At 41.4% G+C, this 15,401-nt stretch overlaps 1 protein-coding gene across 1 annotated transcript in view; it reads left to right on the top strand.

Moving 5' to 3' along the window:
• The window catches only part of rapgef6 (Rap guanine nucleotide exchange factor (GEF) 6), a gene marked incomplete at its 3' end in the record, with an annotated part of 127,593 nt that overhangs the window by 37,327 nt on the left and 74,865 nt on the right, over positions 1-15,401 (top strand). Inside the window, exons 3-5 of the mRNA XM_079214163.1 lie at positions 988-1,044; positions 2,836-2,919; positions 12,783-12,852. Of these exons, the coding sequence (XP_079070289.1) occupies positions 988-1,044; positions 2,836-2,919; positions 12,783-12,852 (211 nt within the window). The remainder of the gene's footprint in view (positions 1-987; positions 1,045-2,835; positions 2,920-12,782; positions 12,853-15,401) is intronic.

The following is a 15,401-nucleotide window of genomic DNA, read 5'->3' on the forward strand; positions in this document are numbered from 1 at the left end:
TCAACAAAAAACTACAAAAATCTGTGTTATTCTTGTTTTTGCTGTTTTGTATTTTTCCGCTATCGGACTATTTGTCAATCACGGCATCAGCTCCCTGACATGAATGTAGATTATTAGCCTTCAGGCCCACTTTCTGCTTGCATTGTTCTCGTGGCGCACCCTGACACAAACAGGTTTTTAGGAGTGCTTTGAATGTTCTTTGTGAAATTCCTCTTTCGCCCCCAGGTTGGTTTTCTACCCGGCTTTAGCGTCAAAAGGAGCCGCAGGTGTCTTTTCAGACGCTCGCACGTCCAATGTCTGAGATGTCCTGGAATGTTTTTTTCTTTTTCTTGCTCTTGGTTCATTTGAGCAGGTGACCACCAGGGGGAGACTTCTCTGGTTGTATAGAAGTCTACGCTTCATGTGTTAAAGCTGCATTATCTCTAATGACCACCAGGGGGCGACTCCTCTGATTGTAAAGAAGTCTATAGAACATTACTCTACTACTCTCTTAAATGTATTCCCTCAGTAAACATTGTAAACATGAGTTTATGTCTCAATCTCTAGTTTCAAGTCTTCTTCAATACAGCATGATGTTCATTTAGTAAATTATGGTCATTTAGAGTCAAACAGACCATAAACATGTTAGACACCTGCTGCTGTAAAATTAGACTCGGACACACTAGTCTACAATCCCGCTGACTTCACCCATGAGCCCCCAAAAAAACTCCATCTCGTGGAGTCTTGCAATTCTTACCAAAAGGTGGAATATTAATTTTTTTCAACATTATTAACACTTTAAATAATAAAAGAAAAGAAGGGAACTGTAATGTGGGCGCCTGCAGACATAAACTCAGCCACTGAGCTGACCGACAGTAATGATGGCGTCCAAAAGTGGGAGCGAGTTTGGTGCCTTTTTGTGATGGACTGTTAGAAACTGTCGAGAACTGTATTATGGGATGTGTGAAACAGAAAGTAAAAGTGAACATCTTTGTCTCTCTGTCTCAGGTCGATGTGCACCTCGGCCAGGTACGAGCGCCACGAGGCCAACCACATCCTGTTCTAGTAAGTACTCGCTCCGGGTTCTGCTGCTCTCGTCTCGTGTCTATTCCCAGTGTTTGACACTTTGTTCCTGGAAACAACAACAATAACAACAACAGTGTGTCGGGTTTTGAGAGCAAAGAATCATTGATATGATTTAAAAGATCTATCAGGCTGATTTCTTTTAACAAAAATATGTTAATGAGATTTATTTATATTAAGAAAAATACAGAATATCGCAAGATTAACCCTTTTTTTTGTTTAATGGCCTGAGATTTCCTGAACGGGAGGGAAGACGATGAGATGAGAAGGTAGGAAGTGGCTGCAAGTGAGACGGAGGAGGAAACAAGAGGCCAATATACTGAAGAAAGTTGGAGAGACAAGGAATTTAAAGGCGTTGGTTTATGATGTGGAGGAAGCGTGAGGGCTGGAGGGAGGCTTCACATGCTTTCTCCATGTTTTATCATGGCGCACACACACACACACACACACACACACACACACACACACACACACACACACACACACACACACACACTATGCATAACCCATAATGTGAAACCATAATAATAGTTAACATGTTTAAACCCCGACATGATTATGCTGCACCTTTCTGCTTTTACGACACAATATATGCAATAATAAAGTAACTTTTTTTTCAATTTGTCAACAAAATTGCCAGGAACTAGTGTGACAAAAATACCAATTTCCCAGCACCAGACATTTGATACATATTTATTTCCTGAGAAAATAAAAAAAACTGGCAAACTGCGTCACCCTGTAGATGAATAATCTGAAGTGATTTATTCCCTTTGCAGTTTGACGTAAAAGCTCATAAATTCAGTGCATCTATAAATATCTATAAATATCAAACGAGGGCCACAGAGTCTTCTCTGATCTCCAGACGCTCCCCGCTCCGTGTGCACCTTCATGACCGGAGGCTTTGACTTGACTGCCTCCACGCGTGGCCTGTGGAGAAGTGAGTTAGTGCGACGTTTTGGGGGTTAATGGATGATCTGGATGGCCACGTGAGCCGTCCAGATCTGTGACTTCATAAAAAAAATATATTTTTTGACCGTAACTCAAGAATTCAAAAGCTAATTATGACAATTTCACACAAATGTGTCACATAGAACATTTTGAACAGACGTGAGAGTCCTGCGACCTGAGAGTCCTGAGAGTCCTGCCTGGTTCTTTCTGGCTGGTCTTAAGTTTTAAAGTTACTGTGTAGTCTAGTCCTGGTCCTCTATAGACCTCAGGTTAGTCCTGGTCTTCTAGACCTGGTCCTCAGTGTAGTCCTTGTCCTCTATAGACCTCCATCAGTAAACAGACCACCAGAGCAAAGATGGTCTGGTTCTAGAGAGTTCTTCTTAAAGCTCCTCATCGGAGCCACCGGGTCGGATTCTGGTGAAACCAGATGACATCATGCAGGTCCACCAGAACCTACTTCAGCTCAGACTCCAGCAGAGACCAGTTCACTGTGGACCAGACCCAGATCCAGCAGAGACCGGTCCACCGTGGACAGACCCGGATCCGGCTTCACCTGCAGCTTTGGACCTCCAGTCTGGAGCTCCGGAGGGAGGAGATTGTCTGCAGCAGCAGCGTCTCCTCCTCCTCATCCTCATCCTCATCCTCCTCCTCCTCATTTTCCTTCTCCTCCTCCTCCTTGTTACAGCAGCTTGTTAAATAAAGCAAATTAATCAAAAAGTGCAGATTGCAGGGAGGTAGAAAATAAAAAGTCACAAGTTCATTAATTCTCGATCTGGAGCAAAAGAAGGACCAGTAAGACCAATGTGTTCTTTCTCTCCCTTCCAGCCCCGACAGCATCGCGACCTGCTGGTACATCCTGCTCTCTGGGTCCGTCTTCGTCAAGGAGCACATGTACCTGGCGAGGTGCTGGTATGTCTCTCTCTCACACACACACACACACACACACACACACACACACACACACACACACACACACACACACAGTAGGTGGGATCTGTCTGACGTCGCACACAAAGCCACTCTTTCTTGTCAAGTTGAGTGTGGTTGTGTGTGTCTGTTTTTTCATCTGCGACATGGAAGCGCAGGCGACATGTATGAGGCAACGTACAAAAACACACGCGAGGGGAATGTATGTGTGTACTTGTACGTGCCAAAACACACGCTTTTTCTTCTTCTTTTCATCTTAATATACTTTGGGGTTTTCCGTCCGGTTCTTTCTCATGAGCGGCAGATCTCAGGGAGGGAATTTCTTCAAATTTTGACACATTTGTCCGCTTTAACCTGAGGATGAACTGATGATAACTTTGAGGTCAAAGGTCTCTGTGACTTCATTAAAAAAAACACATTTTGAACAGACGTGGATGTAAACTGACACCTGATTGGTAGAGATGTATTTTGGACTCAAAATGTGGTACATCCCAATACAATTTTTTTCATTAAAGTGAATACCTAATCCAGTTGATGGTGTTCGATTCCCATCTCCTAATTAATCTGCGGTGTACGTTCATACTGGTAAGGTTCTCTCACAGCTTTCAGGGAATTGAGTCCCAAATTCTTTGTGAAAACCTCAAATACAAGACTGAATGGATGCAGAACGTTTTGTTCCACTCGGCTGTCGTTGTTTTTCCGACCAGGTGGAAATCACTGTTGAAGCATCACTGAGCAGAAAAACCCTGTTTCAGATCATAAAAGATCAAAAGTCTCGCCAGAGAGTTTGAACATAAAATATCACTTAATCAACATTTTATTTTTTGGATTCTAGTATTTGCACATATTTCTCGTATTTCTCCTCGCTCGTTTCTTGTTTTTGTTCTGTATTTGTGTTCTCTGCATGTGTTGGTATATATTGTCATATTATCTACATAATTAACTTGATATATAGTCCTTTATTTCTAGAAGGGAACTCATTCCTATTCAACTGGTCCAGCCGTGCGATGAAAGAAAATAACTAAAACAACTAATTGTGCTTCTCAGGAGAAAAATATCTCGACGCCTCAGAATCAGAACAAGGGTTTATTGCCGAGTATGTTTGAAAAGACGTAAATCTAAATGTCAAAATGCACAATAGAATATGATGAACAAACAAACTCCTCTTCCACTGTTTGTGACGTCTGATGAGAGCGTCGGTTAAACAGGGCCACTAATTAAATAAAGTATTGCAGCAGTTGATGCAGTTTCTTGCCGCGAAGACGGATGTTTTGAAGGAACAGTTCATCCGCTGACTTTTACCCGAGGATGGGTGTCCAAGTCCAAAAACGGATACAATATCTCAGTAACGTGCCCTATTTCTGGCCTTTTCCAAAGGGCTAAGAAGCTGAAATTACACCTGTGATACAGTCTCGACCTATGTATACACTGGCGTGAATGTCAGTGTGACAGCTCAAAGTTTTCTGGAGACTTTCGAGGTCAAACGACTTTTACCAGAGGAAGGTGGCCCAAAACCGGATAGAATATCTCCGTAACGTTTAGAGCTGAAGGGAGCCGCAGTTTATCGAATGACAACAACAACAATGGCACAAAGCACTGACTGTAGCTGAAAGAATAGTGAAGTAGAAATAACCTCAGGGCAATAACAGTGGCTGGCCATGTGGTCCTGGAGCCCAAAAGCACATCCAGGCAGGAAATGAGCAGGCCACACACACACACATACACACACACACACACACACACACACACATACACACACACACACACACACACACACACACACACACACACACACACACACACACACACACATACACATACACATACACATACACACACACACACACACCCCTCCCTCGAGCCAGCGGACAGAGTAGAGTGGGAGGGAACACACACACTCCTCCTGAGTTAAAGACGAACCAAAAGGATTGACAGTCACTACTTTTGCCTCCTGATGAAACTTTTCTCTCTGTTTTTCACACTCTGGATAATAAATAAAAAACACAGTCGGATCTAAAACCTGGAATATTGAGCCTCTCCCACTCGTGGATAATATGCTGAATGTCACTTCGCTTACAAAGAATCCAGAGAAGCCGACGCCTGGAGCTCCTGTTTGTGGTCAGTGATCTTCCAGCTTCTTTGTTTCTCTTTCGTTCACGTCTTTTAGTGCAGTGGCAGAAAAACAGGCATTTTCACATAACAGGAATTTTCAAATCTCTCTCTCTCTGCACATTCCTCACCCCAGCGTGCTCCGCTTCCTGCCTTGCCGTCACTTTAACCGGCTGCATAGCCAGGAATTCCCCCGCGGCGCTTTGGTGCGAAGAAATCAACACGGATTGTATCCTAAAGAGAATCAGACTTTTCCTTCACTTAAACGGTAAAAATAAATCAAAGCGTCTGGCGGGAGCTTGGCTCCAGGTTCAGATGTTTTAGTCGAGGGCGGTTGGTACGCTGTTAGAGGTTTAGCGGGCAGTGAGGAGGAGAAACTCTGGAGTCCAAACCCTTATGTGGACACAAGCTACAGTGGGCTTTGTGGCATGTCACATATTGTATGTTCGCAATAGTTGGAGCTCTTTGGCCTCGTATTATGATCTATTATTTTTGAATTATATCAATTAATCTACTGCGGCTCCCCTCATCAACAATGTGTGGAAAATAATTAGGCTATCTTTACTTTAATTGATTTAGCTTATTTTTTTAAGACAGGTATTTTATAGCGTAGGGAAAAAAATTCTTAAGCTTTTGTTCACCATGGTTGTCATTAGAGACATCTAAAGAATTATTAAATATAAAAAACAGTGACTTTGAGATGAGGGAACCGGAAGTGAAACTCAAGTTCTGGTTTTCGGACGTTCTGGCCCCGTAGTGAGGAAGATCTTAGTAACTTTAACTTGGAAGTAAAAGTTTTGTCTATTTGACACATTTAAATATGTCGTATATGAATACAATACAACAACCACCCCGATACAATGATGTCTAGTCGTCTCATCAAGCCTCTTTTTAGCAACCGTCAGGCGGGTATTTACGGACATTTTTGTGACTCCTCCATCCATGCTTTTTCGAATAAAGAAAATTGAAATCACTTTCAAGTAAACCGGATTGCTCCATCAGACAAAAACAAATGAAATGTCCAATCCCTTTGTTAGAACAGTGCAAATAAAGTTCTGTCTGTGCAAAAAATAACTAATATTTGGCAAAAAAAATAGCTTATTTGTGGCTACAATTAACCTGTTTTGCACCGAATATCATTTCAAGATAATAACAATAAAGTGCAACATGTGAAAAACTAAACATTTGTGCAGATATGTGGGCCATCCCATTGTATCAATATTAGTGGCTGCAATGAGCCTGCTTTCCTCACGGAGATCTCACGGAGATCGGCTTTTGGCAAAACGGTAAAAATCGGCGAGACGCGCCTGTCCAAGTGTAACCTGTTAACAGCGCAACGTAAACAATTCTACGAAAGTACAGGCATTTCGCCTTTTCGGTTAAACACAGACCTTATTTCAGACATTCAACAACTAGAAAAGCATTTAATAAAACACATTGACTCTGAGACGAGGGAACAAGAAGTGCAAAAATGCTGAAATCTCCAGGTTTTAGGACTCATTCTGTGACGAAAGCTCAACTTATTTTTTATTTTTGGGGTTTGATGATTTGGTTTCATTATTCGAATGCTACTGAACCCCCGACCCTCTGCTGGGTTAGTTTGGAACTTGACTTCCTGGAAGCGCCACAAGTCAAACATTGGCATTGCTTCTCATTTTTCGTCCGTGACCTCAAGCTGTTTTTACAGCCAGATAATCTGCAGTGGCGTGACAGGATCGAGCGTCCGGTGACGTGGGAGCGGTTATCTGGCTTTACTTTCTCTACTTTAAAACTAAAACCTTCGCTTTGCTCTGATGTGCTGAGGCTTGAATGAGGCTCTCAACCGATCACGCTGCTGTTTTGCAAACGAGTCGTAATGTTTCTGAATGACCGACTCCTACGTCATCCCTTTGAGTCTGGTGTGTGTGTGTGTGTGTGTGTGTGTGTGTGTGTGTGTGTGTGTGTGTGTGTGTGTGTGTGTGTGTGTGTGTGTGTGATACTGCGGTCGGTGGTTTTTCTCCCTTTACTGTTGGTCATCGCTACCATGGAGACATGGCTGCCAAATGGACCCGGATCTCCGTTTTTGGGTTTAATTTTTGACCAAAACTCAAACTTTGTTTTGACTCATTGAACATCCATCACACACGCCACTTGTTTTTCTTCTTTCATCTTCTACTCCCTTTACTGGCAGATTACAGCCACACTTATTATATAGCGCCAACGTCTGACCAAACAAATGGACAGATTGCATTTGTGTTTAGAACATTTTAAATTCTTGACAATTGAGTGGAAACACGGCTACAGACACCAAGATATCCCTCGAAGGTAAATCTTGTGTGAGACGGCAAAAAGTCCCTCGGGGCGGGTAGAGGTGGAGGTAGATGGGTAAAAAAAAAAGACGTCTTTGTGTGTCAAAAGAAAAGTTATCGTTGATATTTGTCACATAATTTCAATATTTTTGTTTTACCTAAACCACAATCTTTTTTGCCTGAACCTAACCAAGTAGTTTCCTGTAAAGACGGTAGTTTACATTGAAAATACTGCCTGCATGTAACAAGCAGAAATTGCTGGACGTTCGGAAAAAAGCACGTAAAATGAGAAACACTATTTACCTCATGATCAAAAAGATACAATAATTGTCATATTTTTATGAACCGCGGTGCCATGCTTTTGCGTCTGATAAGCCTTTAGACATGTGGATTCTTACTCAAACCTGACTCTGGATTCTATATTTTATGTCTCATAGTTACACGGAAACCAAGTCCTAAGCTTTCATCGTTTAAAATGTATATAAGCTCTAATTTCATAGTGTTTTATTGTTGGTGTGTTTTTATTTTATTAGTATTTTGCACTCGCAGTCACTTCTCTGGTTTTTGACAACAGATCAGGGCTTGAGAGTGTGTGCGTGCGTGCGTGCGTGCGTGCGTGCGTGCGTGCGTGCACGTGTGTGTGTGTGTGTGTGTGTGTGTGTGTGGGTGTGGGTGTGGGTGTGTGGGGGGCCTTTAGCTTATGTGCCGGCTGTCGTGGTTTGTTGCCCCGGGGAGCTGCAGCTGTCTCTGGACCGGAGCTGAACCTGTTCTCCCGTCTGCCAACAACTTGTTTCTGCAGGAAAAAGAGGGGCGAGAACTCATCACCTGCTGAAAGGCAACTCAGGCACGACGTCAGTGCTGTGAGAAGAGCTTCTCATGCCAGGGAAAAATGACTCGTTTAAAAAAAAAAAAAGAATAACTCATAACTCAGCTCATCCAACAAAATGTTGCTGTGAGGGTTTTTGTCCAGGACTCAATTGTTTTAGTGAGTTTATAAAAAATAAAAAAATACATCCAATGTATTTTGTACTTTTTAAAGTTCTTAGATATAGTAACACCTGTCTACTATAATAATGATTCACACTACACTGTATACTGTAGGGCTTGGCCATAATTAATAATCAATTTGATAACTGAACTTCTTTCAATGGAATCATATCATGACGAAATACATAATGATATCGTGATTATGCAAGTTTTCATTTAGTCATTATTTGATCATTATTTGGTTTGAACAAACTCGATCACTCCCTTATGAGTGGACTCAAGATTGTTGATTCTTCAACTTCAGCGGGTAAAGCAGGAGGTCAGGAAGAGGGGAATTTTATTTATCTTTGCACATAAAGTAGGTCCAAATACAGTAAACGTGCAATTCAGCAAACTCCAGCTTCTCCTCCTGCAGCTTTCTAAGTAGAAAGCTGTACGTCTCCTCTGTTTGTCTCACACAATCTGTCTGACACACACACACACACACTCACACACACTCTCACACAGAGTGAAGAGATGAGTTTGGCAGGCTTTGTGCAGCGCTGACAGGGACCATGCGTCTCGCCTCACTGGAGTGTGGAGAGATCTGCCAGAGCGGCGATGACCGCCAGGCTCGGGGTTCTGGGAGCGCTGCAAGCCCCAGCCGACTGCATTCCTCCCTGGGAACTCCACAGACCACGCCGGGGTGTCCATGTTCTGGTGGGAGCTCCTGAATATAGAATGTATTCATTCTCTCACTGGGCTTTGTGATGCGTGAAATGTATGTTTTTTTTAAAAAGGTATTTATAGCAAACCAGTTCAGAATATTTAAATAAATGTGATGTTTAATTCTCAAAGATACGACAAAAAACACACAGTTCCTTGGGGTGTGCGACTCCTCTGGTTGTATAGAAGTCTATAGAAGATGAATCTACTTTTCTCTTGATTCATTCCCTCAGTAAACATTGTAAACATGAGTTTATGTATCAATCTCTAGTCTCAAGTCTTCTTCAAACCAGCATGATGTATATTTAGTAAATCATTTAGAGTCAGAAACAGGGTATGCTTGAGGGCGGGGCTACAAGGTGATTGACAGGTTTCTACTGGAGACGTACGCCGTCTGTAATAGGTCCAAATATGGTCACTTCGGTTCATTGGTTGCAAAAACCAAGATAGCGACAGCCAAAATACCTTCTTAAAATCAGTCGACAAACTAGCGGTTGACGTCACAACGACTGCGTTCACTTCTCAGATAAGGTTCATGGTTAAAACCCATTTGCCTCATTTTCGTTTCTCCCTGGGTTTTACTAGGTTAACTAATGTGCTTCTTTCTCTCTCAATGCTATAAACATTACTGAAATGAGAAAATTAAATACAGAGAAATAATGGCTTTTACTGTCCCTGGGTTCAAGCTAGGTGGAGTTAGCGAGCTAATTAGCCAGCAGCTACATTTGCAGGTATTTAACAACTAAATGTTTCAACCACACACTTTTCACAGCATAGGGAAAGAACATTGCTAGCTCCAGATGAGTACTAGAAAAAGGGTGAGAAGTGGACAGGACATGAGGAAGAAGGCAAGGGAAGAACAACAGGAAGGAAAGGATGAATACATGAAAGGGAATGGGAGTGGGAGGGATGGAGGTGGAAGACATCAAAAAGAGCTTAAAGGGGAGGAAATATTTACAATTGGCATCGGATGAAACATGCAAGCAACAAACGGAAAGGGGGAAAGAAAAAGGCGAGTGGAGGTGAAGAGGTAAAAGGAGGAGCCTTGACTGAAAAAGCTGGAAACCAGGAGTGAAGGAGTGTGGGAACCAGAGAGGGAACGTTGACTTCCTCCCAGCTCAGCACGCTTCCATAGTTAAAACAAGCAGCCTCAACAACGCTGATTACTGGAGAACGAGAAGCTTCACTACTTCTGTTGCACAAATTGTGCACAAACATAACGAACATTAATAGATTTGACTATCGTCAGAAAATTATACGGCAATTCTTTTGTGTGTGCTGGCTTCTCAAATCTCCAAATTTGAAGCATTTTCTTTGTTTATAGAAGAAATGTTTCAAATCATCTTTTGTTAAATTAGTTTAGAATTCTACCCAAAATGCTTTGCTTCTGCAAGCGTCAAACTGGGGTTGTGAGGAGAAAAAGGCTGAAAGAGATCAATTGCAATGACGAGTAACCGGCACAAAAATGCAAAATACTCTCCTGTGAATGTTGTGTGTCTCTGGCTTTTATTGTGAAAGGTGAGAACAGAACGAAGGATCAGATCTGGCCTGCGCTGCTTTTGTCGATTTTGAAAGGAGTAAAAAAGTTTTTACCTACTTTATTTCATAAATAAAGGTGCAACTCAGCCCGTTGATACTTTTATTTGCGGTGTGAAAATACATCGTTTGTGTTCTTTTTTTTGCAGGGTAATATTCAGAATGAGGCTTTTTCCTGCAGAGTGCTCTATAATGTTGCCGGACACTCATGTTTTATGGCCTCACCTTTCCAGTTTTACGAGCATCTATATTCCTGAGGGACACCGAGACACATCCAACTGTTAATAAAAAACCTAAAGAAACTTGATGTAAAACAACAAACATCAAGTACCCTTAATTGATATATCCTAGTCTTATTTGATCATTGTAATAGTTTGGGTCCAAGTGGGAAAATACCTTCGTCAGCCTTTCACGAAGAATCCTCGTTCAGCAGACGGACCCTCGTGGTCTCGGCACGCCGTCAGCTGCTCTCCTCCTGCTCGTCAGAGGACTCGACAGCCGACTGCAGAGAAGCCCCGAGAGGCCCTTAGACACAGCGTGGCATTGTCCAAAACAAAAGCTGCTAACTGGGAACACGGTGTTGTAACGACGCTGAGACTGGCTGAGATGGTTGTGGTCAGTCGTACCTGTTGATTTGAATGATGGATGTCAACATCAATCAGCTGCTGATGCAGTGCTCAACCTTTTTGTAACTTCAGGGCCACTTCTGAATGGGAAACGATCTCTAAAGGACCACGTTCCCAAATATAATATAGATGTAAACCTGGCTATGAATATGTGGCATACCACCATCAGCTGTATTGCCCGAAATGAATGTTCTGCTCACCCTCACCAATCACTTCTTGCCATTATGAATAAAAGTGTAATGTATTTTCTCACCACATGCTTTGAAGCTTTTACAAGCACAAATAGTTTCCCACATCACTCTTTCCTTTGAAAATGACCCATTTTGTGTCGCTTAACGTTAGCTTGCTAACGGTGGTAAAACACGTTTGTCTCCAGCTGATGATTCGCGATGATCAAAAATAACTCGTTTTAATGTATTTGTTGCTTTTTTATTTATGTGAATTCTTGAGCAAATTTAGAGAAATAACGATTAAATATCTCTGTAAATTACTTATTTTTATTACATTTGAACCATTTTGCGGTCCAATCGATGATGATCTGAGGCTAAATAAATACTATTGATGCTATTTCAGACTCCCAACTCCCAATTTTTTTTGAGGGGATCAAAGTTGGTCGAGCGCTGATTATGTTTTTAGTCTCTGCGGACTCTGCAGTTATAGTGAGGTGTCAACCATGAAGGCTTATTGATCTGCACTCTCTTTTCTCTAAGTTGTTAGGCCTTCAATGCAAACGGTTGGTTTATTGTTCTTTTCTAATGCAATCAAGTTGTAGACAAAGTGGCTGATGACAAGTTGTACATCCCAGTCTCTCTCACCTGTAGCTGACCTCTGGTTCTGCTGAGTGAAGTGTCTTAAAGCTGCGTTCTCTCTACTGACCACCAGGGGCGACTCCTCTGGTTTTTATAGAAGTCTATGATGTCTTAAAGCTGCATTATCTCTTCTGACCACCAGGGGGCGACTCCTCTGGTTGTATAGAAGTCTATAGAAAATGACTCTACTTCTATCTTGATTTATTCCCTCAGTGAACATTGTAAACAAGAGTTTACAATGTTTCAATCTCTAGTTTCAAGTCTTCTTCAATACAGCATGATGTTCATTTAGTAAATTATACTAATAAACTGCTTCATAAAATACTTTGTAAATAATGCTTTTATGAAAGAATCTCTTCAGGACCACTGATGAATATGTAACCTCAGATAGTTTTCTTTCACAATGTGAGGAAAAAGTCCATCCTTTAATGGGTTAAATGTTTACTGTCAATTGGCTGGATCTGAACAGAGTCTTCAGTTGTATCATCTCTCCTGAATCTGTGTCACCTTCCCCTGACTCACTTGCGATCAGCCAAATGTTTAATGATTGGCGCATGGACAGGAGGTGGATGAGTGGCCTAAGTTTCATGTAAACACACGATAAAGCTAGCAGATGCTACTTCTATAAAGACACACAGTATCTGCATGAACCCTTGGCACCATTTTCACCTTTAAACCTCACACATCTGAAGTGATTTTGGTGTGAGACAATCGTCCCAATCTGTGCCTTCTGGTTTTGTTTTCTACTTTAACGTTGGCTTCTTGTGTTGTCCCTCTCTCCACAGTTTCGGAAAGCAGCTGGAGGGCAGACGAGGCTGTGAATGCATCACTTTGGAGCCGTCAGACATGATTGTGGTGAGTCTTTGTCTCTCGCCCAAGCCCCACCCTTTTTAATGCTGCCACATTTCCCATCTGTCCTTTGATGTTAGTCCCTGTTTTACTCGTCTTTATTTGATGTATGTATCACATGTTTTTCTTTCTCTTGTTCATGCTTCATCCCCCTTCTTTCATCTCTCTCCCTCTTCCTCCCCCTCGCTCTATCAGCTGCAACACTCTGTCTACAAATTCAAATGAGCCTCACTGGCCGGATGTGTTGCCAGAGCTTCACCACAGGAAAAAAAAGAAAAAAAAATGTCTTATGTAGCAATTTTCAAGCCTGGGCAATCTAGATGCACTAATGAAATGACATGTATATTATATATACGATGATATCTCTTGAGAAGCGAGGTTGAATTATGCATGAAGTTTCAAGTCTTCAAATAAAGTGGGAAAAAGTAATAATAAAAAACACACGCACCAGCTGCTACGGAGTGTTGCATCATGGGTTGTTTTTAGCCTTGATGCTTGCAAGTTTACCTCCAAAATCATCCTTTCCATTGATCTTGTGGTGTTCTCAAACCCATATTATTAGTCATAGTGGTTCTTACCCAGCACACAGACCGGAAGCACTGGGAACACTTTCACTTGGCAGAATATCTAAAAGTGTAAAAAGTATATGTAGCCCACCTTCTCAATTTCAATTCCAGTCAGGGTCCTCACACCCTGTTGCATGGGAGGTGAATTGGAAAGGGTCCACCAAAATATAGATTCCAAGAATGCGTCTGAAAGAGCCCAATTCAATTTACTATAAAGTGCAAAGAGGCCAGGTTCTCTTAAAATACAGAAATACTGTAGGGTGAGCTCAAACTCCCATGCAATTATATAGCCCTGTTTTGAAACCCTTATATTCTAAGTGAAAATAACATTACTTTAACCCATTCATTTCAACCACAAACATATGGAACACAACACAGTCAACATGTATTATAACACAAAAACAGTTACCTACAGATTATAAAAATAAAACAAGATAATACCCGGGATTTAAAAGTCTGTGCGATGGTACCAGGCGCGCTTGTTGGCGCTCATTTAAATCCTCGACCATGGCAAAAAATGGTCAGTACTCACGGTTTGTGAGAGAGCGATATATACAGGTGCTGGTCATATAATTAGAATATCATCAAAAGGTTGATTTATTTTGCTAATTCCATTCAAAAAGGTGAAACTTGTCTATTATATTCATTCATTACACAGAGACTGATATATTTCAAATATTTATTTATTTTAATTTTGATGATTATAACTGACAACTAAGGAAAATTCCAAATTCAGCATCTCAGAAAATTAGAATATTACTTAAGACCAATACAAAGAAAGGATTTTTAGAAATCTTGGCCAACTGAAGAGTATGAACATGAAACGTATGAGCATGTACAGCACTCAATACTTAGTTGGGGCTCCTTTTGCCTCAATTACTGCAGCAATGCGGCGTGGCATGGAGTCGATCAGTCTGTGGCACTGTTCAGGTGTTACGAGAGCCAAGGTTGCTCTGATAGTGGCCTTCAGCTCTTCTGCATTGTTGGGTCTGGCATTTCGCATCATCCTCTTCACAATACCCCATAGATTTTCTATGGGGTTAAGGTCGGGCGAGTTTGCTGGCCAATTAAGAACAGGGATACCATGGTCCTTAAACCAGGTACTGGTTGCTTTGGCACTGTGTGCAGGTGCCAAGTCCTGTTGGAAAATGAAATCTGCATCTCCATAAAGTTGGTCTAAAACTTCCTGGTATACGGCTGTGTTGACCTTGGACCTCATAAAACACAGTGGACCAACACCAGCAGATGACATGGCACCCCAAACCATCACTGACTGTGGAAACTTTACACTGGACCTCAAGCAACGTGGATTGTGTGTCTCTCCTCTCTTCCACCAGGGTACCAGAGTCTTGAGGAAGAGAGGAGAGACACATAATCCACGTTTTCCACAGTCAGTGATGGTTTGGGGTGCCATGTCATCTGCTGGTGTTGGTGCTACTTTTCTAAACTATACTTCTTGGCCCATGAACACAAAGGCAACTGTACTGTTTAACAGAAATGACAACAAAACGCATGTAAACTAATTAGCAGGGCGCTACATATATATAGCATTTGTCATGCTATATTGTCCCTCCACAAGTCATAATTCATTTTAAACGCTGATAAAACAGTACAATATATAAAACAATATAACCAATCAGACACAATAAAAACAACAACAATGAACAAATGAATACATTAATACAAAATAATACATATAGCGATGAATTAAAACATAAACACATAATAATACAATAATATTAATGATAATTATAAAAGCAGGAAAAAAAAACTTTACACTAAGAATATAATTAAGAAGTGATGTATAATAGATAACGATCTCTTCCTGTGCTTGCAGTGTATGAATATAAGAAGGAATATAAAACAGATTGTATTTTTACATATTATCAGTGAGGTCAAAGGTCTCTCACGTCTCACAGGAAGTCCTCTGCAAAGTTTTTGTGCATTAATAAAAAAGAATCCCTCGTCTGGGACTGTGGAGAGTTGCAT

Source organism: Taurulus bubalis (assembly GCF_910589615.1).
Source record: "Taurulus bubalis genome assembly, chromosome: 2".
NCBI classification, from domain to species: domain Eukaryota; kingdom Metazoa; phylum Chordata; class Actinopteri; order Perciformes; family Cottidae; genus Taurulus; species Taurulus bubalis.